This window comes from Octopus bimaculoides, chromosome 27, assembly GCF_046866305.1.
Source record: "Octopus bimaculoides isolate indiv1 chromosome 27, ASM4686630v1, whole genome shotgun sequence".
Classification (NCBI taxonomy): domain Eukaryota; kingdom Metazoa; phylum Mollusca; class Cephalopoda; order Octopoda; family Octopodidae; genus Octopus; species Octopus bimaculoides.
Genome location: NC_142954.1, coordinates 19,151,339 through 19,169,264, shown reverse-complemented (window position 1 = coordinate 19,169,264; position 17,926 = coordinate 19,151,339). Strand labels below are relative to the sequence as shown.

General features: G+C 36.8%; 1 protein-coding gene across 1 annotated transcript in view; it reads right to left on the bottom strand.

Moving 5' to 3' along the window:
• LOC106868985 (actin-related protein 2/3 complex subunit 2) overlaps positions 1–9,973 on the bottom strand; it is a 48,218-nt gene extending 38,245 nt beyond the window's left edge. Inside the window, exon 1 of the mRNA XM_089343391.1 lies at positions 9,618–9,973. Within this exon, the coding sequence (XP_089199517.1) occupies positions 9,618–9,691 (74 nt within the window). The 5' untranslated portion in view covers positions 9,692–9,973. The remainder of the gene's footprint in view (positions 1–9,617) is intronic.
• Positions 9,974–17,926: the final 7,953 nt, after the last annotated feature.

The following is a 17,926-nucleotide window of genomic DNA, read 5'->3' as shown; positions in this document are numbered from 1 at the left end:
TAGTGGAGCACTAAGAGCACCATGCAAGCGTAATTATTGCCAGGGCTGCTGACTGGCCCCCATGCCGGTGGCACGTAAAAAGCACCATTTGAGTGTGATCGTTACCAGCATCGCCTTACTGGCACTTGTGCTGGTGGTACGTGGAAAACAACATTTGAGCGAGGGCGTTGCCAGTGCCGCTGGACTGGCTCCTGTGCAGGTGACACGTAAAAACACCATTTGAGTGTAGTTGTTGCCAGTACCACCTGACTGGCCCTCGTGTTGGTGGCACGTAAAAGCACCCACTACACTCTCGGAGTGGTTGGCGTTAGGAAGGGCATCCAGCTGTAGAAACTCTGCCAGATCAGATTGGAGCCTGGCGTAGCCATCTGGTTCACCAGCCCTCAGTCAAATTGTCCAACCCATGCCAGCATGGAAAGCGGATGTTAGACGATGATGATGATGATGATGCATTTTAACTTATTTTAGTATAATTATGTGCAAAAATAAATACATGAAAGCAAAACTGGGTCATGAATTAAAAGACATGTTTAATGCAGATGGACCCTCCCCCCCACACACATACACAGAGGCTAGAACAGTTTTGAATATGTCATTGCTAATGCAAAAAATAGTTAAATGAAAAGTGCTCTCTCCATTATTTGTCCAACCCTTGTGTGCGACTATATACATGTGTGTGTATCTGTATGTGTGTGTGTGTGTGTGTGTGTGTGTGTGTGTGTGTGTGTGTGTGCATACTCCTTACTCTTTTACTTGTTTCAGTCATTTGACTGCAGCCATGCTGGAGCACTACCTTTAGTCAAGCAAATCAACCCCAGGACTTATTCTTTGGAAGCCTAGTACTTATTCTATCGACCTCTTTTGCCGAACCGCTAAGTTACGGGGACGTAAACACACCAGCATCGGTTGTCAAGCGATGTTGGGGGACAAACACAGACACAAACATATATATATATATATAGACATATATACGACGGGCTTCTTTCAGTTTCCGTCTACCAAATCCACTCACAAGGCTTTGGTCGGCCCAAGGCTATAGTAGAAGACACTTGCCCAAGGTGCCACGCAGTGGGAATGAACCCGGAACCATGTGGTTGGTAAGCAAGTTACTTACCACACAGCCACTCCTGCGCCTATATATATATATATATTTTCATAGGAATTTTCAATGGCCAGATAACTGAAGTGATGTTGGCGTGGGCTCCCACCCTGGCATCCGAAACTCAGAGTTTTATCATGGCTACCGAATAAGTATCACATATTTTTACAGATATATATATAGGTGCAGGTGTGGCTGTGTAGTAAGAAACTTGCTTCCCAACCACATGGTTCAGTGTTCAGTCCTACTGCATGGTACCTTGGGATGACCAAAGCCTCGTGAGTGGATGTGGTAGATGGAAACTGAAAAATAGCCTGTTGTGTGTGTGTGTATGTTTATGTATGTGTGTTTGTCCCTCCACCTTTGCTTGACAACCAATGTTGGTGTGTTTACGTCCCTGTAACTTAGTAGTTAGGCAAAAGACACCAACTGAATAAGTATTAGGCTTATAAAGAATAAATCCTGGGGTAAAATTGCTTTGAGTAAAAGCCTTGAAAGCAATGCTCCAGTGTGGTCGCAGTCAAATGACTGAAACAAGTAAAAGGGAAGAATACAAAGAACGGAACGCAAGTGAACTGCTAGAGTGGCCGGACGTCAGAAGCATTGTCCAGTTTAGAGAGAGAGAGAGAAAGAGGGGAGAGAAAGAGAGAAAGAAAGAAAGAGAGAGAGAGAGAGAGAGAGGGGAGAGAAAGAGAGAGCTATTGTGATATTTGTTTTGTCACATTTAAATCCTGATTGCACAAACTTATGTGATGAAAAACCCTTGAGTCACAACCATCCTATCATTGCTCACGGATACAGACAGAAAGGCGCAGATGTGGCTGTGTGGTTAAGAGACTTGCCACCTAACTGTGTGTGCTCTGGTGTTGACATCATGTGATGGTTGTAAATGAGCATCACCGTCATACAAGCGGTGTTGTTTGTCTCCAGTCTTTCCTGGAAAACATATCTGGTCATAGGGAACTATAAACTTGTTTGGAAATAGGTGATGGTTAGCAACAGGAAGGGCATCCAGCCGTAACAAATTCAGTCTGACCCATGCAAACATCAGAATCTGCCCAGTGTGATTGGGAGAGAGGATCTGCTCGAACATATAACGGACGAACGATAAAAAGATAAGAGACTGATTAGAAGAACAGTAAAATGAGACTGCGAGCTTTTTGGGGGGGGGGGGGCTCATAAGCCATTTCATCCTTTTCATTATAAATATTCCATTACATACTTCATCATTCGTTATATGTACCCCACGTTTTGTGTTGTCCGTCCTTGTAATGTCCATTCTATGTTGGGGGTTTTATGCCTAAATAGAGGGATGAGTAACAGGAAGGACATCCAGCTGTAGAAAAACTGCCGTAACAAATTCAGTCTGACCCGTGCAAACATATAAATGTAGATACTAAATGATGATGATACATGTACACGTGTGTTATGTATGCATGTATGTACAAATGTATGTTGTGAGAATTTACAAAAAAAACAAAAAGATGTATTAGTTTAATGCTCGGGAAGTGAGAAAGTCTTTTATGTTTCGAACCTACGCTCTTCGACAGAAAGGAACACAGAAATAAACAGAGAGAGAAAATAGAAAATGTATGTTTGTATATGTATGCGTGTGTATATATACATATATATATATATGTATATAAATTAACATTTATATACTGAGGGTGATAAATTGAATATTAATTTCAATTTAAAACCAGTGATCTAGCATATAAAAAAAATCTGATAATTCAGAAAAATTGTATTACATGCATATAAGGGATGACCACTAGGTGGTCATCCAATATGCTAGAAAGAGGTCATCAACGACCCAACCACAAAAGAAAAATCATGTTCTCCAGAAAAAATTCAGCAAAAATACACAGAGCTTAGGCGGGCAGGACAAAATGAAAAATATATAAAAATAAAGAATTTTTCTTTTGTGGTTGGGTCGTTGATGACCTCTTTCTAGCATATTGAATGACCACCTAGTGGTCATCCCTTTCTTATACGCATGTATATAAAATTAATATAGACAGCTGTGTGCAATGTGTTACCAAAAAAGAAAACTATGTCACTAAATGTAACTAAGGGGGTTAGAATTCCTACATTGCTAGAAATAAGAGTTAAAATGTTCTGATGTTGTAGTTAAAGCACATAATTGTACACATATAAACTGAGAGGGACTGCAACCACCTTGTCAGTACATATGTATACAATTATGTGTTTTAACTAAAGGATTAGAGCTTTTTAGCTCTTATTTCTAGCAATGTAGGAATTCTAACACCCTAATACATACATACACACACATATATATACATACATATACACACATATATATACACATATGTACATATATACACACACATATATACATACAAATACATACAATATATATATACACACATACAATATATATACATATATATATATATATATATATACACATATATATACACACACACATACACATACATATACACATACATATATACATACATATATATACATGCATACATACATATATATACATATACACATATACATGCATACATATTTTCATACATGTATATACATACATATATATATTCTTTTATATGTTTCAGCCCTAAGGCTGTGGCCATGCTGGGACACTGCCAGTGATATACACAGTCACACACATACATATCTATATAACTAATCATCTTAAATCATGTGATTGACCAGACTCTCAGATGTTATACACCACTGGTCACAATGCACTTCCATTTACAGCCAAGTAGACTGTAGTAACATGAAATGGAGGGTTTTGCTCAAGAACACAATGCGTCGGTCAGTCTAGGAATCGAACTCAAGACCTAGTGATTGTGAGTACAACACTAACCGCTACGCCACACACACACAACTGAATAAATTATACATTTCATTCTGCAGCCTTTAAAAGTTTTGAGCAGGCATGGCTGTGTGGTAAGAAGCTTGCTTCTCAACCACATGGTTCTGAGTTCAGTCCTATTGCGTGGCATCTTGGGCAAGTGACTTCTATAGCCTTGAGCCAAGCAAAACCTTGCGAGTGGATTTGGTAGACGGAAACTGAAAGAAGCCCATCGTCTGTGTTTGTTTCCCACTGCCACTTGACAACGAATGTTGGTGTGTTAACTTAGCGATTCGGTAAAAGAAACCGATAGAATAAGTACTAGCCATTAAAAGAATAAGTCCTGAGATCAATTTCTTAGACTAAAATTCTTCAAGATGGTGCCCCAGGACTGATGCAAGATAAAAAAAATAAAATTCATGGAACTCCAACACTACCTCTCTGAGCCAAAAGCAGGGGTCATGGACTCCAAGTAAGGAACCAGTACACCATCCTTTTCAAAGAAAAGGGCTACAGGGGTTTTCAAACTGTGGTCCACAGACCACAGTGGGTCCGTGGACAGCAAATACTTTTTATGGGCAATTTGATTTTATATATGTTTTTTAATTGAAATCTTTTAATTGACAAACCTATTTGTTAAATACTGTTAAATAAATAAATGTAAAAATATATGTTATTTTAAGCAAATATTTATGTATAAATTTCATAAGCGTTTATAAGGGGGTCCCTAAGGTAAAGCCTGAAATATAAAGGGGTCCGCAAGTCAAAAAGTTTGAAAACCTGAGATAGTCTTCCTATGGATGCCTCAGCTGTCACATGCAACGGAACATGGTTTGGTATCAACATTGTGCTGTGCATGAGAAGACCCAACAAGCCATGTGAAAATAGATGCATGGCCAATGCTAGTGCCACATAACTGGCACCCATGCTGGTGGCACGTAAAGAGCACCCTTCAAACGTTGGGTGATATGCTCTACTTGAGAAGACCTGTCAACCCATGTGAAATCATAGGTATGGCTGATGCCAGGGTTACACAAAAATCACCCTTCAAACGTTGGGTGATATGCTGTGCTAGAGAAGACCTGTCAAGCCACATGAAATCATGTCAGTGTCACGTAACTGGCATGAGAAAAGCACCCTTTGATCTTTGGGCCTCAAGGATGCAGTGACAAGTGAGTGAGACCTTTGGCATTATACCATGCTTGAGAAGACCTGTCAAGCCAAGTGAGACCACAGTTGTGGTCAGTGCTTTGTGACTGGCATCCATGTTGGTGGCATGTAAAAAGCACGGGCTACACTTTTGGAGTGGTTGGCATTAGGAAGGGCATCCAGCTGTAGAAATCATGTCAAATCGGATTGGAACCTGGTGCAGCTTACCGGTTTTCAGGATGTAAAAGCTTGAGGGAGAAGGAACTACACTAATACTGCACTGCTAGTTTACCAACCCTAAAAGGTAAAGTCCATCACAGAAGGATTTGAATTCAAAGTGTAAAAATCAAGTACTAATATTTTTTTTTGTTGGCACTCCGTCGCTTACGACGTCGAGGGTTCCAGTTGATCCGATCAACGGAACAGCCTGCTCGTGAAATTAACGTGCAAGTGGCTGAGCACTCCACAGACACGTGTGCCTTTAACGTAGTTCTGGGGGATATTCAGCGTGACACAGTGTGACGAAGCTGACCCTTTGAAATACAGGCACAACAGAAACAGGAAGTAAGAGTGAGAGAAAGTTGTGGTGAATGAGTGCAGCAGGGTTCGTAGATACTCCCTCCTTGGCTCCTATTATTAGCCCTAGTATACTTCTTTTGACTATCAACAAGACTATCTACATGATTCAGTGCCTAGAACACCACTGGTATTTATCTCGTAAAGTAGCCTCTATGACTGGGTTGCTAGATATAACAGCCAAATCCCTCTAGTATGACACATCCATCCATCTTAAAAGTGGGGCAAAGATCTCATTGAATAATAATAGTCCTAGATACACTTGTCTAACAGGAAAAGAGAGAAAAGAAACCTGCCAATGTTTTGGACTTTGGAATGCAGAATATTTTGATGAATCTAGCTTGGTGCTTTGACTACTCGACATCTTCGCTACCATCACGACGGTTCTAAAAGATCAAAATTCTACAAAGAATAATTATCATTACACCATTCTGAGCTCAAATTCTGTCGAGGTCGACTCTGCCTTTCCATCGTTTCGGGGAATCGATAAAATAATTACCAGTTCAACACTGGGGGTCGATGTAATCAATTTATCCCCATCTCCCCTGAAGTCGCTGGCCCTGTGCCATAAATTCGAAACCACTATTGTCATGATTTCTAAAGCGGCGAGCTGACAGGATCGTTAGTTAGCACGTTGGACGAAATGCTTAGCAGTATTTCGCCCGTCGCTACGTCCCGAGTTCAAACTCCGCCGAAGTCGACTTTGCCTTTCATCCTTTCGAGGTGGATAAAATAGGTACCAGTTAAGCACTGGGTCGATATGATCAACTAGCCCCCTCTCCCAAAGTTTCAGGCCTTGTACCTATAGCAAAAAGCATTATTATTATTATTATTATTTCTACAATGTAAGGCACAAGTCTTGAAATTTTGTGGGCGGGTTAAGTTGATTACATAGACTCGGTTGGTAATTATCTTCTCGACTCCGAAAGGATGAAAGGCAAAGTCGACCTAAGCGGAATTTGAACTCAGAGCGTTAAGACCCGCGTTAAGACGGACGAAATGCCGTTAAGTATTTTGCTTGGCGTGCTAATAATTCTGACAGCTCGCAATAATAATAATAATAATAATAATAATAATAATAATAATAATATAACAATAAAGGTTTTTCACACTTCAATCGTCGTTCAGCCACATGTCAAGTATCTGTGACAGTTGTGAAAATTTAAAATTTAAAAAAAGAAAAAAATGAACAAAAAAATCTTTCAAATGCGGTGGCGGTGGAGGAGGTGATAGAAACGTTTTTTCTATTAATTTAAAAAAAAAGCTAACCCTAGACAGGTGCTCTCTGCGTTAATTAGGGTCGGTTTGGGAGAAGAAATTAATTAACGGAACGTGACACGGGCGATTCCAAAGATCGAATCTTCGGCAACGTGACAGTGAGATTGGTGATTACATAAGTCTGGGGTGATGAATCAAAGAACGACCAATTCCATTTTATATTTTCCTTCAAATATTTCTTTCGTACTTTCAGATACATGTCGTTGTTACTGCTGTTGTTAACCCGCTAAACGAAGACATTCCAAACGTGACAACCGAGCCTTATTATAATATATACATATATATATATATATAAAATCACAGAAGTGGCGTGCAATGTCGAACGGTTTCACCAACAATATTCCGCCACCTTCCTGCAGTCCTATTTCCGCTGTCATATATACATATAGCGGTGGTGGCCATGGTTGGGTAGCCTCCCACAAAGACACACATCTGAGATTAGCAGCCCCGATCGAGCTGACCTTTAGGATCAAATAAAATGCATTCTAGTTTTACACAAACCCATCCAATCGCTACTATTTCTAGCACTTCCTAGTGTGTTATTTTTTAATAAATTATTCCTTCATCTGACGAGCACGAATGACAGGCGCATCATACACACACATTCCGCGTTAATTATAGTAATTTATACAATATTATCTACCAAGGCTAATTAAGAGAATAAAAATTGCTGTTCCTCACAGAAATACGGTGACTGAACGAGAAGACATCAAAGACGGAACCACATAGGAGGTGGTCGCTCAATCTAAATTCAAATTACCCCCTCATTTCGCACTTTATCATCTAAAAAGGACAGATACACACTGTGTGGATAATAGTCCGCGATGACACAACTCCAAAATAAAACGAGATGGCCATAGATGGAACGCTATGATTATAGGTTTATCTGATCAGAGCTAGCCTGGTATTAAACAACGGTGGAAGATTAATACAGGGCATGACTACAGTTTGATGCTCCCATAAATTAGTTTCCACATAATTTTCTAAAAGATGTGTATTTTTTAAAGAAATTTTGCAGCGATACGTTTTCAAGGGTGGAGATTACAATTCTATTGATAATATTAAAAACAAAAAATGTTTTCAAGGAATTCCGGATCATTCTCCTCTCTCCTCGACTTTGTCTCTTCACAACTTTTTAAAATTCACATTTTTAAAGGAAATTTTGTAAAAAAAAATGTTTTTGAGAGTGAAGATTACTTAATGTTGATATTTCAAGTATATAAATCTAGAAAAAACAACATTAAGTTATAAAATCATGGAAATTGATGATTGAGAGGAAAAGCGATCTGAAACTCCTAAAAATATACAATTTTTTAGATTTTATCAGCATAATTATAATCTACATCCTCGAAAATGTATTTCTGTAAAATGTCATTTAAAAATACACCATTTGAAGAGAATTATAAGGAAACAAAGACAAGAGTGGGAACAGAATGATCCAAAAACTCATTCATAAATACTTCTTTTGATAAATGTTAATATTATCCACATAATCGTAAGCTACACCCTAGAAAACATACATGTACAAAATTTCATTTTAAAATATACATCCTTGAGAGAGTTATGGGAGAAATAAATGGTGTAGCATCAAAGTGTAGGTATGCTTGCTTAACTAACATCCTTGTCCATAAACACAATTAGTTCTGAAGAGATTTCGTCCGAGGATTCCCAGCCGTTGCTTCATTTAAATAATTCCTTGGAAACACGACACCCGTAGAAGATAATTAAATCGCACCTTGGCACGACATTTTGGTGTTACATTATATCAACATTGGCTCAGGAAGGGTGAACAATAAAGTTTGATGTGGTATTGAAACCGTGTCGAACAAAAAGCGAGAAGTGACAGTGCAACGGTAGTGAGATGGCGGAACCAGTGAAATATTTAATACACTTTCTTTTTATAATGAAACCATTTATAGCATTTGATAATGAAAAGAGAAGAAAAAAAAGCAGAAAGGTTAAATATCAGTCAGTGATACGTGAATGGTGTGAATGTGTGTGCGTGTTAAATGTGTGTGTGTGTATATATATATATATATAAATATATATATATAACATCAAAGAGTAACAAAATTTGATACAGCCACACACACACACATATATATATAATCTTAAAGTATCTGTGGGCGTGTGTGATTATATATATATATATACTTTCTATATATATGAAGTAGCGGTATAGAAGCTAAGTCGGTGGGTGGGTGTATGTATGTGCATATACATTTATTTATTACACACACCAGTATGTATAGAGCAGTTATGTATATATAGGCAAAAAAGAACAACGAATGAATATATATATATATATATATATATATATATATATATAATGCAAGAGAGTTAGGGGTTGAGGATTCAACCCACTAAGGGATAATATCTATCCAATATACTGCTGGGAGGGTACAAAATTATTGTTAAACTAGTGTTATACCAAGTGTAATAAGTGGGTGCGGGTAAAAGGCGGGTTATACACACACACACACATATATATATATAAGCAAAAAAAAAAAAGACAGTAATGGATATATATATATATATATATATATAAGCAAAAAAAAAGACTAATGGATATATATATATATATATATATAACAGATGATTTGATGGGTGTGTTTATAGAGAAATACATATACACAGAACAATATATATATATATATATATATATATAATCTTTGTACTCACCCTTCCGAGGCATTTTTGAACTTGAGTCGTAAAGTTTCCTCCACAATACGATTATGAATCTCTAACAATATCATCACGGATATATTTCAGCTCAATAATATTTTGTAAGCTTTGGACAAGAAACTTTCTCTTACTTGAAACTTTCCCGTCTCCTCACACCACATAAATCTGTATATAAATCAATATATATAAATATTTTATGTGTCTGCGAAGGTTCGATCGCCCCTTGTTTATCGAGTAATTAAAGAATTTAGTTAATTAAAAAAAAGGGGGTGTGTATATTGGTTAATAAATATATATCATGTCCCACATTAAAGGCTTGGGGACAGCGCTGAAGAGGGAAGAGCTTGTCTTGTGGAGAGGAGAGGAAAGGAGGTAGAAAAATAACAACAAAAAGAACCGGAACTGGAATTGCATGGTGAGAGCGATAAAGATTTCGTGACGTTATTTCCGGTTGGGCGTTGAAACGTCGAAGACGTCTGAACGTCAAATGGCTAACGTTGAAGTCTAACGTTTCGTGTGCATTTATATATATATATATATATATATATATATATATATAATATATATATATATAATATATATATATATATATATATATATATATAATATATGTGTGCATGTCTATCTGTCTATCTATCTATCTATCCGTCTATCTATATCTGTCTGTCTATCTATCTATTTATCATCTAACTATCTATCTATCTATCTAACTGTCTATCTATCTATCTATCTGTCTGTCTATCTATTTATCATCTAACTGTCTATCTATCTATTTATCATCTAACTGTCTATCTATCTGTCTGTCTATCTATCTATTTATCATCTAACTGTCTATCTATCTATCTATCTCTATCTATCTGTCTATCTATTATCTGTTTGTCTGTCTATTTATCATCTAACTGTCTATCTATCTATTTATCATCTAACTGTCTATCTATCTATCTCTATCTATCTGTCTATCTATTATCTGTTTGTCTGTCTATTTATCATTTAACTGTCTATCTATCTATCTATCTCTGATCTTTTACTTGTTTCAGTCATTGCACTGCGGCAATGCTAGGGGCACCGCCTTTAAGGGTTTTAAACGAACACAAATGGGCACAAGGGCGATCTTGTCTTATACTTGTTCTATCATTCAATTTTGCCGAACCGCTAATTTACTGATATGTAAACAAATCAACACTAATTGTCAAGTGACAGTGTGTAGGAGACGGAAACAAACAGAAAAACTCACGGTTATATATATATATATATATATATATATATATATCAGTTAATGCACGCAGGTCATTTTCTCATTCGGGATTATATAATCCGAGGCATTCTACTGGTTTAATCTCTATTATATAATGCGAAAGTCGTTGGTTTGATAGGAATTATTGAAATGATAAATATTGGGGGGAAAAACAAGAAATGGATGTATGAAAAATTTTAGAAAATTCTTTTAAAAATATATATTTTTTATTTTATATTATTTTTTAATTTTATTCTATTTATTTTTATTTCATTTTTTATTTTATTTTAAATAAATAAAATATAAAACGAGCACTCAGAGAGGGCAGACCTCTTCCAAGGCAACACCAACAAATAATCCAGAATCCTTTTGTCCAGTACCGGATCGATCCCAAAATCTAACCAGCTTGTGCCAGTCATGAGGCCAAACATCCCTGAAAGTTTCATCCGAATCCATCCAGCGGTTCTTGGGATATCTTGTCCACGGACAAACAAACAAAGACGACTGAAAACAATACCTCCGCCTTCGCTAAGGCGGAGGTAATAAAATAAAAAAAATTATATTTTTATTTTATTTCTATTTTGTATTTTTTATTTTATCTTATTTTGTATTTTATTTTTTACCTGTAATTTTATATTTTATTTTATTGTATATTTACTTTTTTATTTTATATTTATTTTATTTTTGTTTTATTTTATTTTATATTTTATCTTTATTCTCTTTTATTTTATGTATGTATATATATATATATATATATATATATATATATATATATATAATAATATTAGGGATTAAATCCAAAATTACAGGTAAAAACTCAATTAAAATCAATTTATAAAAAATTAAAATTAAATTGAGATTTATAGATTAAAATATATATAAAAATATATAGTTTTAGGGAAAAGAACCAAGTTTCAGGAACTCATCGATGAAAATCCACTATCACATATAGAAAAATTAATAATTAAAAGCACAATAAATGAGTATAATATAAAACAAAGTAAATATCATAAGATAAAAATAATAATTATTAATTTTTCTATATGTGATAGTGGATTTTCATCGATGAGTTCTTGAAACTTGGTTCTTTTCCATAAAACTATATATATATATATATATATACTTTGGAATACTGTACTGAAGATGGAAATAAGATCGGGTAATATAATTTACACCTCTTTAATCCTGAAAAGCGTATACAGTTAATCAAAGCTGGGTAGATTCGTTATTTTTTCTTTTTGCCTTTGTGAGTTGCGAGAGTTACTGTGGTAATGAAATAGTAGTTTTAACTGCTATTTCTAATTTCGGTGTGTGGTAAAGCAATTTTTGCTGAACCCTAATTTTAATTATGTTTATAATTATAAAACTTTTGTATAAGCTTACCGATAATGGTTTTTTAACACACCAAACTACTTGGTAAAATTACTAATTATTAATTTTTACCCTGTATCTGTAAGTATATATATATATCTGTAGTTTTTTCACTCTTATTATCTTATATATATATATATATATATATATATATATATATATATAGTAAATCCAAAAAACAGAAGAACAAGCACAAAGAAAAGCACAACAGCACGTGCACGTGGTACATGTAAAGTATTAGCAGACGCTCTGGGAAGGAAAGAAAAGTGGTTTAACATTTCGGGCAAAGCTCTTCTTCAGAAACAGAGGGAAGTCCAATAGAAAGGAAGACGGAGGAAGAAAATTGCCAACGATTCACATGTGGTTACATTTTGAATATATATGTATGAATATATATATATATATATATATAATAATATTAGGGACAAAATCCAAAATTACAGGTAAAAACTCAATTAAAATCAATTTATAAAAAATCAAAATTAAATTTATTATCTTTATCTTATGATATTTACTTTGTTTTATATTATACTCATTTATTGTGCTTTTAATTGTTAATTTTTCTATATGTGATAGTGGATTTTCATCGATGAGTTCTTGAAACTTGGTTATTTTCCCTAAAACTATATATATATGTGTGACAGGCTTCCACACAGTTGTTTCCACCAACTAAATCCACTCACAAAGCTTTTTTCGGCCTAGGGTTATAGTAGTAGATACTTGCCCAAGGTGCGTCACAGTGGGTTTGAACCCGAGACAGCATAATTGGAAAGTAGGTGTTTTAACCACACAGCCACACAAAGAGGCATAACTGCATATCGATGCCCTAGCGTCTTTGTTTCCTCATCACTCTGGGAAATAGTCTATATTTTAATGAGATTCTGCAGAGAATCTCATTTTTGGTCAGCCCTGATTGTATAGAGCTGTGATCATAGGCGCTGCAGATCTTTTGTTTCGGATATAATGCACTGAGGTTTGTCATGAGATGGTGTATGTTTGTGTGTGTGTGCATATGTATGTGTGAAGGTGCGTGGCTTTATGATTAAATCGTTCGGCTCATGATCAAAATGTTGTGGGTTCAATTCCTGGATTGGACAATGTTTGAGAAAGATCATTTTATTTTGCTCAACTGCGAATGAGTACCAATCGGGTACTCTTTATATATATATATATATATATATATCTTTCTATCTATCTAGCTATCTCCTCTCTTCTCCAGTTATCACCAGCGCAAACGTTCTCAACCATTTTTTTACGTATAGACCCTTTGATTACTATTTTGTTCTAGTTAACCCCCATAGCCATCCGATGTTTAAAAACTAGTTTTACAGACTCTTCTTTAAAAATTCCTATTTGTCGCCCATTCACTTGTGCATTTTTGCGATCGCACTTTCTTTGAGAACATGTTCCAGGGGCCGGGAACAAGTTGAACTATTTAAAACGTTACATAAAGAAACCAAACTGTTTCTTGCAATAAATACAACTAGAGCAAAATTTTGTCATGGGTCGTTGAAATACTACCAGGGACACCAAGTTTACTATTTTGCTTGTGGGGAAACTCAGAACAATATTACATGGACAACGGTCAAGAACTTTTGGCCAAGATGTTTTTATCAGCTCACAACTCTATGACACCTTAAGCAATTAGCAAAAGTACGGTATATGTTATCAAAAACATACTTATATACCGGTGGCTACTTTTTTTTAATTATCTTTGTGTCTGTTTGCGGTTCATTGTTCCTTTTATATCTCTGCTCCACTCACTTTTTCTCCTCTTTATCAATTGTCTCCATGTATTCACCTCCCCCCTCCCTCTCTCTCTCATACTTTATCAACCACCTCCGCCTATATGACTCTCTCTATCTCTCTCACTCCCCTTCCTTTCTCTTTCTATACTCTCCTTCCTTCCCTCCTCTCTATACGTCTCATACTCTATCAATCATCTCCGCGTATACACCCCTCTGCTCCTTTGTCTCACTCTCTCTCACCCCCTCTCTCCCTCTGTCTCTCTCACTCCTTCTCTCTGACTCCCTCTCTCTCTCTCTGATTAACTTCTTTCTCTTTTTCTATATTCCTTCCTTCCCTCTTCTCCGTGACTCTCACACTTTATCAACCACATCCGCGTATATGTGGTATATGTCGCTCTCTCGCTCTGTCCTCCCTCTCTCTGTTTGTCCCTCTGTCTGCCTGCCTACCTGCCTGCCTGAGTGCCTGTCTGTCTCTCTGGTTAATTTTTTCCTCTTTCTCTACACTCCTCTCTTCCCTCATTCTATGATCAAACTTCCTGTTCTAACTGGGATGGTTTTTGTCTTGTTACCAAGAATTACAATTGTGGAAACTAAAACTATGTCACTTAAATGAATAATATATATGTTCAGAATATTCAATGAGCCTAGCTTACTGCTTTCATATTATTTATAATAAAGAATGGTTTCTAATTTAGTCTCAAGGCCAGTAGTTTTTGAGGAGTGAGGGAGAAGTCGATACCACTGGCCTCAGTATATGACTGGTACCATATTTTATCAACCTAGAAAATATGAAAGGCATTGTTGACCTTGGTAAAAATTGAAACTCAACAATTACGAGATGGTATCAAAAAGTTCCTGGATTAGTTCTGTAGCGCGTCAACAGATGGCAGCACACGGTTGTGCACGCAGTGAGAGTTGGTAGTGACCTCTGTGAAGCAGTGTGCCAAGTGACATCGCTGGGTTTACTTCACAAGTTGTGACATTTGTGTTTTTGTGATCATGTGTGTGCAGTAGTCTGCGATTTTGTCTTGGACAGGAACAAAGGGCCAACGTGAAATTTTGCTTTAAACTTGGGAAGTCTGCTGCAGGGACATCAAGCATGCTTCAGCAAGCTTATGGCGACGAGGCAATGGGTTGTACGCAATGTCTCAAGTGGCACGGACACACTTCAAAAGCTGAAGAACGTCCCTGGAAGACCTGCTACAAACATCACCCCTGGAAATGTGGTATTGTGCATCGAGAATTCTTCACCTGAGGGCCAGAACATCAGTCGAGATTTCTACTGCAATGTTTTGAAGTATTTGAGGGAGGGAATTTAGCAAAAGTAACTGGGTCTGTGGAGCACAAAGAATTGGATTTTTCAGAATGATAATGGCCCCTGTCACCGAGTTCTTCTCGCCAAAAACAACATGGTATCACTTCCGTATCCCCATTATTTGCCAGATTTAGCATCTGTGGACTTCCATAGATGTAAATGCTGCTCAAAGGTCGTTGTTCTAACCCTGTTGTTGTGATCCAAAGTGAATTGCAGAAGGTCCTCGATTCACTTACGGAAAATGACTTCCAGGCCGGATTCCAAAAATGGCAAGAATGCTGGGACCAGTGTATTGCTGTGCAAGGTGACTATTTCAAAGGAGATGATGATAAAACTTATTTTTTATTAAGCACAACTAGTCTGGGAGCCTTTTGATACCACCTTGTCTAATAATAATTCCATCTAATTGTGGTTCAAGGCTTGCAAATTTAAAGCAAGGGGTGCGTCAGTTACATCAACCCCAGTACTTGACTGGTACTTTATTTCATCTACCATGTGAGGATAAAAGACAAAGTTGATCCCTGGAGGATTTGAACTCAGAACATAAAGGGCTTGAAGGAATTTTCTGAGGCTCTAACAATTCTGCTAGCTCACCACATTAATTATCATCATCATTTAGGTCCCTTTTCCATGCTGGCATAAGTTAGATGGTTTAACTGGTACCAGAGAAGTGTACCAGGATCCAGTCTGATAGGGCTTGGTTTCTACGGCTGGATATATATCCAAATAAATTGTTATTGTTACTGACCATACACTGTCCATTCTACATATATACAATCTTGTTTTCAAAATCTCAAAGCTACAAGATAATGCATGATTAATTGAAAACAATGTGAATAAATAAGCATTAACAGAATAATCTGAGCCATATCCAGCCCAAATATTCTACTCAAATATTCTATTTGTAAGAAAGGTATGAGATCCAGATCCAGCCTCTCATACCTTTCCTACAAATGTCATCCTAAAACTAAACAATCGCAGCATTGAAATCTTGGAGCTACATGATTAATTCAAAGCAATGTGAATAAAAAGCATTGTTTTACAGAATAAACTGAATGCTAAAAGATTAAACGTCCCTTGAAGGTGTAGCAAAACCAATTTCTATAATGGTATATTGGAGTCAACTGGCCTTTTATAGGCTCCACACATTAATCTTTAATGATTGGTCATCTGACCTATCATTTGAGTTTGGAACATTTGGTTGAGTCGTGTATTTTGATTGGTCGAGTATTGCTTAGGACATGGATCTCAGATCCAATCACATTGTCGTCGTTGTGCGTAATATATTCTCTAACAACTAACCTGAATCATTGCTGGAGCCTACTTCTGTCTAGAAATTGAGTTAACAAAACATCTATGACAGAGGGGTGAGAGATTTTCAGGAAGGTGAGTCATGTTATTTTCTTGCTGTTATAGTGAAGCACAAGTGGAGGCGCAATGGCCCAGTGGTTAGGGCAGCAGACTCGCGGTCATAGGATCACGGTTTCGATTCCCAGACTGGGCGCTGTGAATGTTTATTGAGCGAAAACACCTAAAGCTCCACGATGCTCCGGCAGAGGATGGTGGCGAACCCTGCTGTACTCTTTCACCACAACTTTCTCTCACTCTTACTTCCTCTTTCTGTTGTGCCTGTAATTCAAAGGGTCAGCCTTGTCACACTGTGTCACGCTGAATCTCCCCGAGAACTACGTTAAGGGTACATGTGTCTATGAAATCCTCAGCCACTTGCACATTCATTTCACGAGCAGGCTGTTCCGTTGATCGGTTCGACTGGAACCCTCGATGTCGTAAGCGATGGAGTGCCAACACACACACACACACAACACAGTAAAGCACATGTCATCAATGATGACCACAGCTGAATTATACAAACGATGGATGAACCATGCAACTACTAGAATCCATGATATGTTTATTTTGTCCACTGTAATATTTAGCTGAGGAATAAAGCCTTGCTGTTATTTTAAAGTTTGTTTCTTGTATTATTTCCATGAGTGAATACGCAACACGTTATACAATTGTATGCAAGATTCCATAGTAAACCAACAGAAACTTTATACCTACACAGCTAACGAGGCAATAGGCCATTATACTGCAATCAATAAAAGTGTAGTTAATGATGGCTCCCATTACTGGGATTGATTAAATTTCATCTGTTCTATGTCTTTAGTAGCCCCACCTTTACCAATATCTGGTTTCATTGTCATGAAAACAAATGGGTTAAATGATTAGAGGATAACATTTGCATTTTGTAGGCCACTGACATCAAGTTCATGTGTCTACTCTCACCTCTACCTATCAAATCTATGTCTCTCTTCAGATCTTTTTAAATTTCTTCTAACCACTTCAAGTATTCCAAATTTTCACTAGATTATTTTTATAAAATGTAGTTTTAATGATGTTTTCTTATTTCTTTATTGCCCACAAGGGGCTAAACATAGCGGGAACAAACAAAGACAGACAAAGGGATTAAGTCAATGACATCGAACCCAGTGCATAACTGGTACTTAATTTATCGACCCCGAAAGGATGAAAGGCAAAGTCGACCTCAGCGGAATTTGAACTCAGAACGTAAAGACAGACGAAATACCGCTAAGCATTTCCCCCAGCATGCTAACGTTTCTGCCAGCTCGCTGCC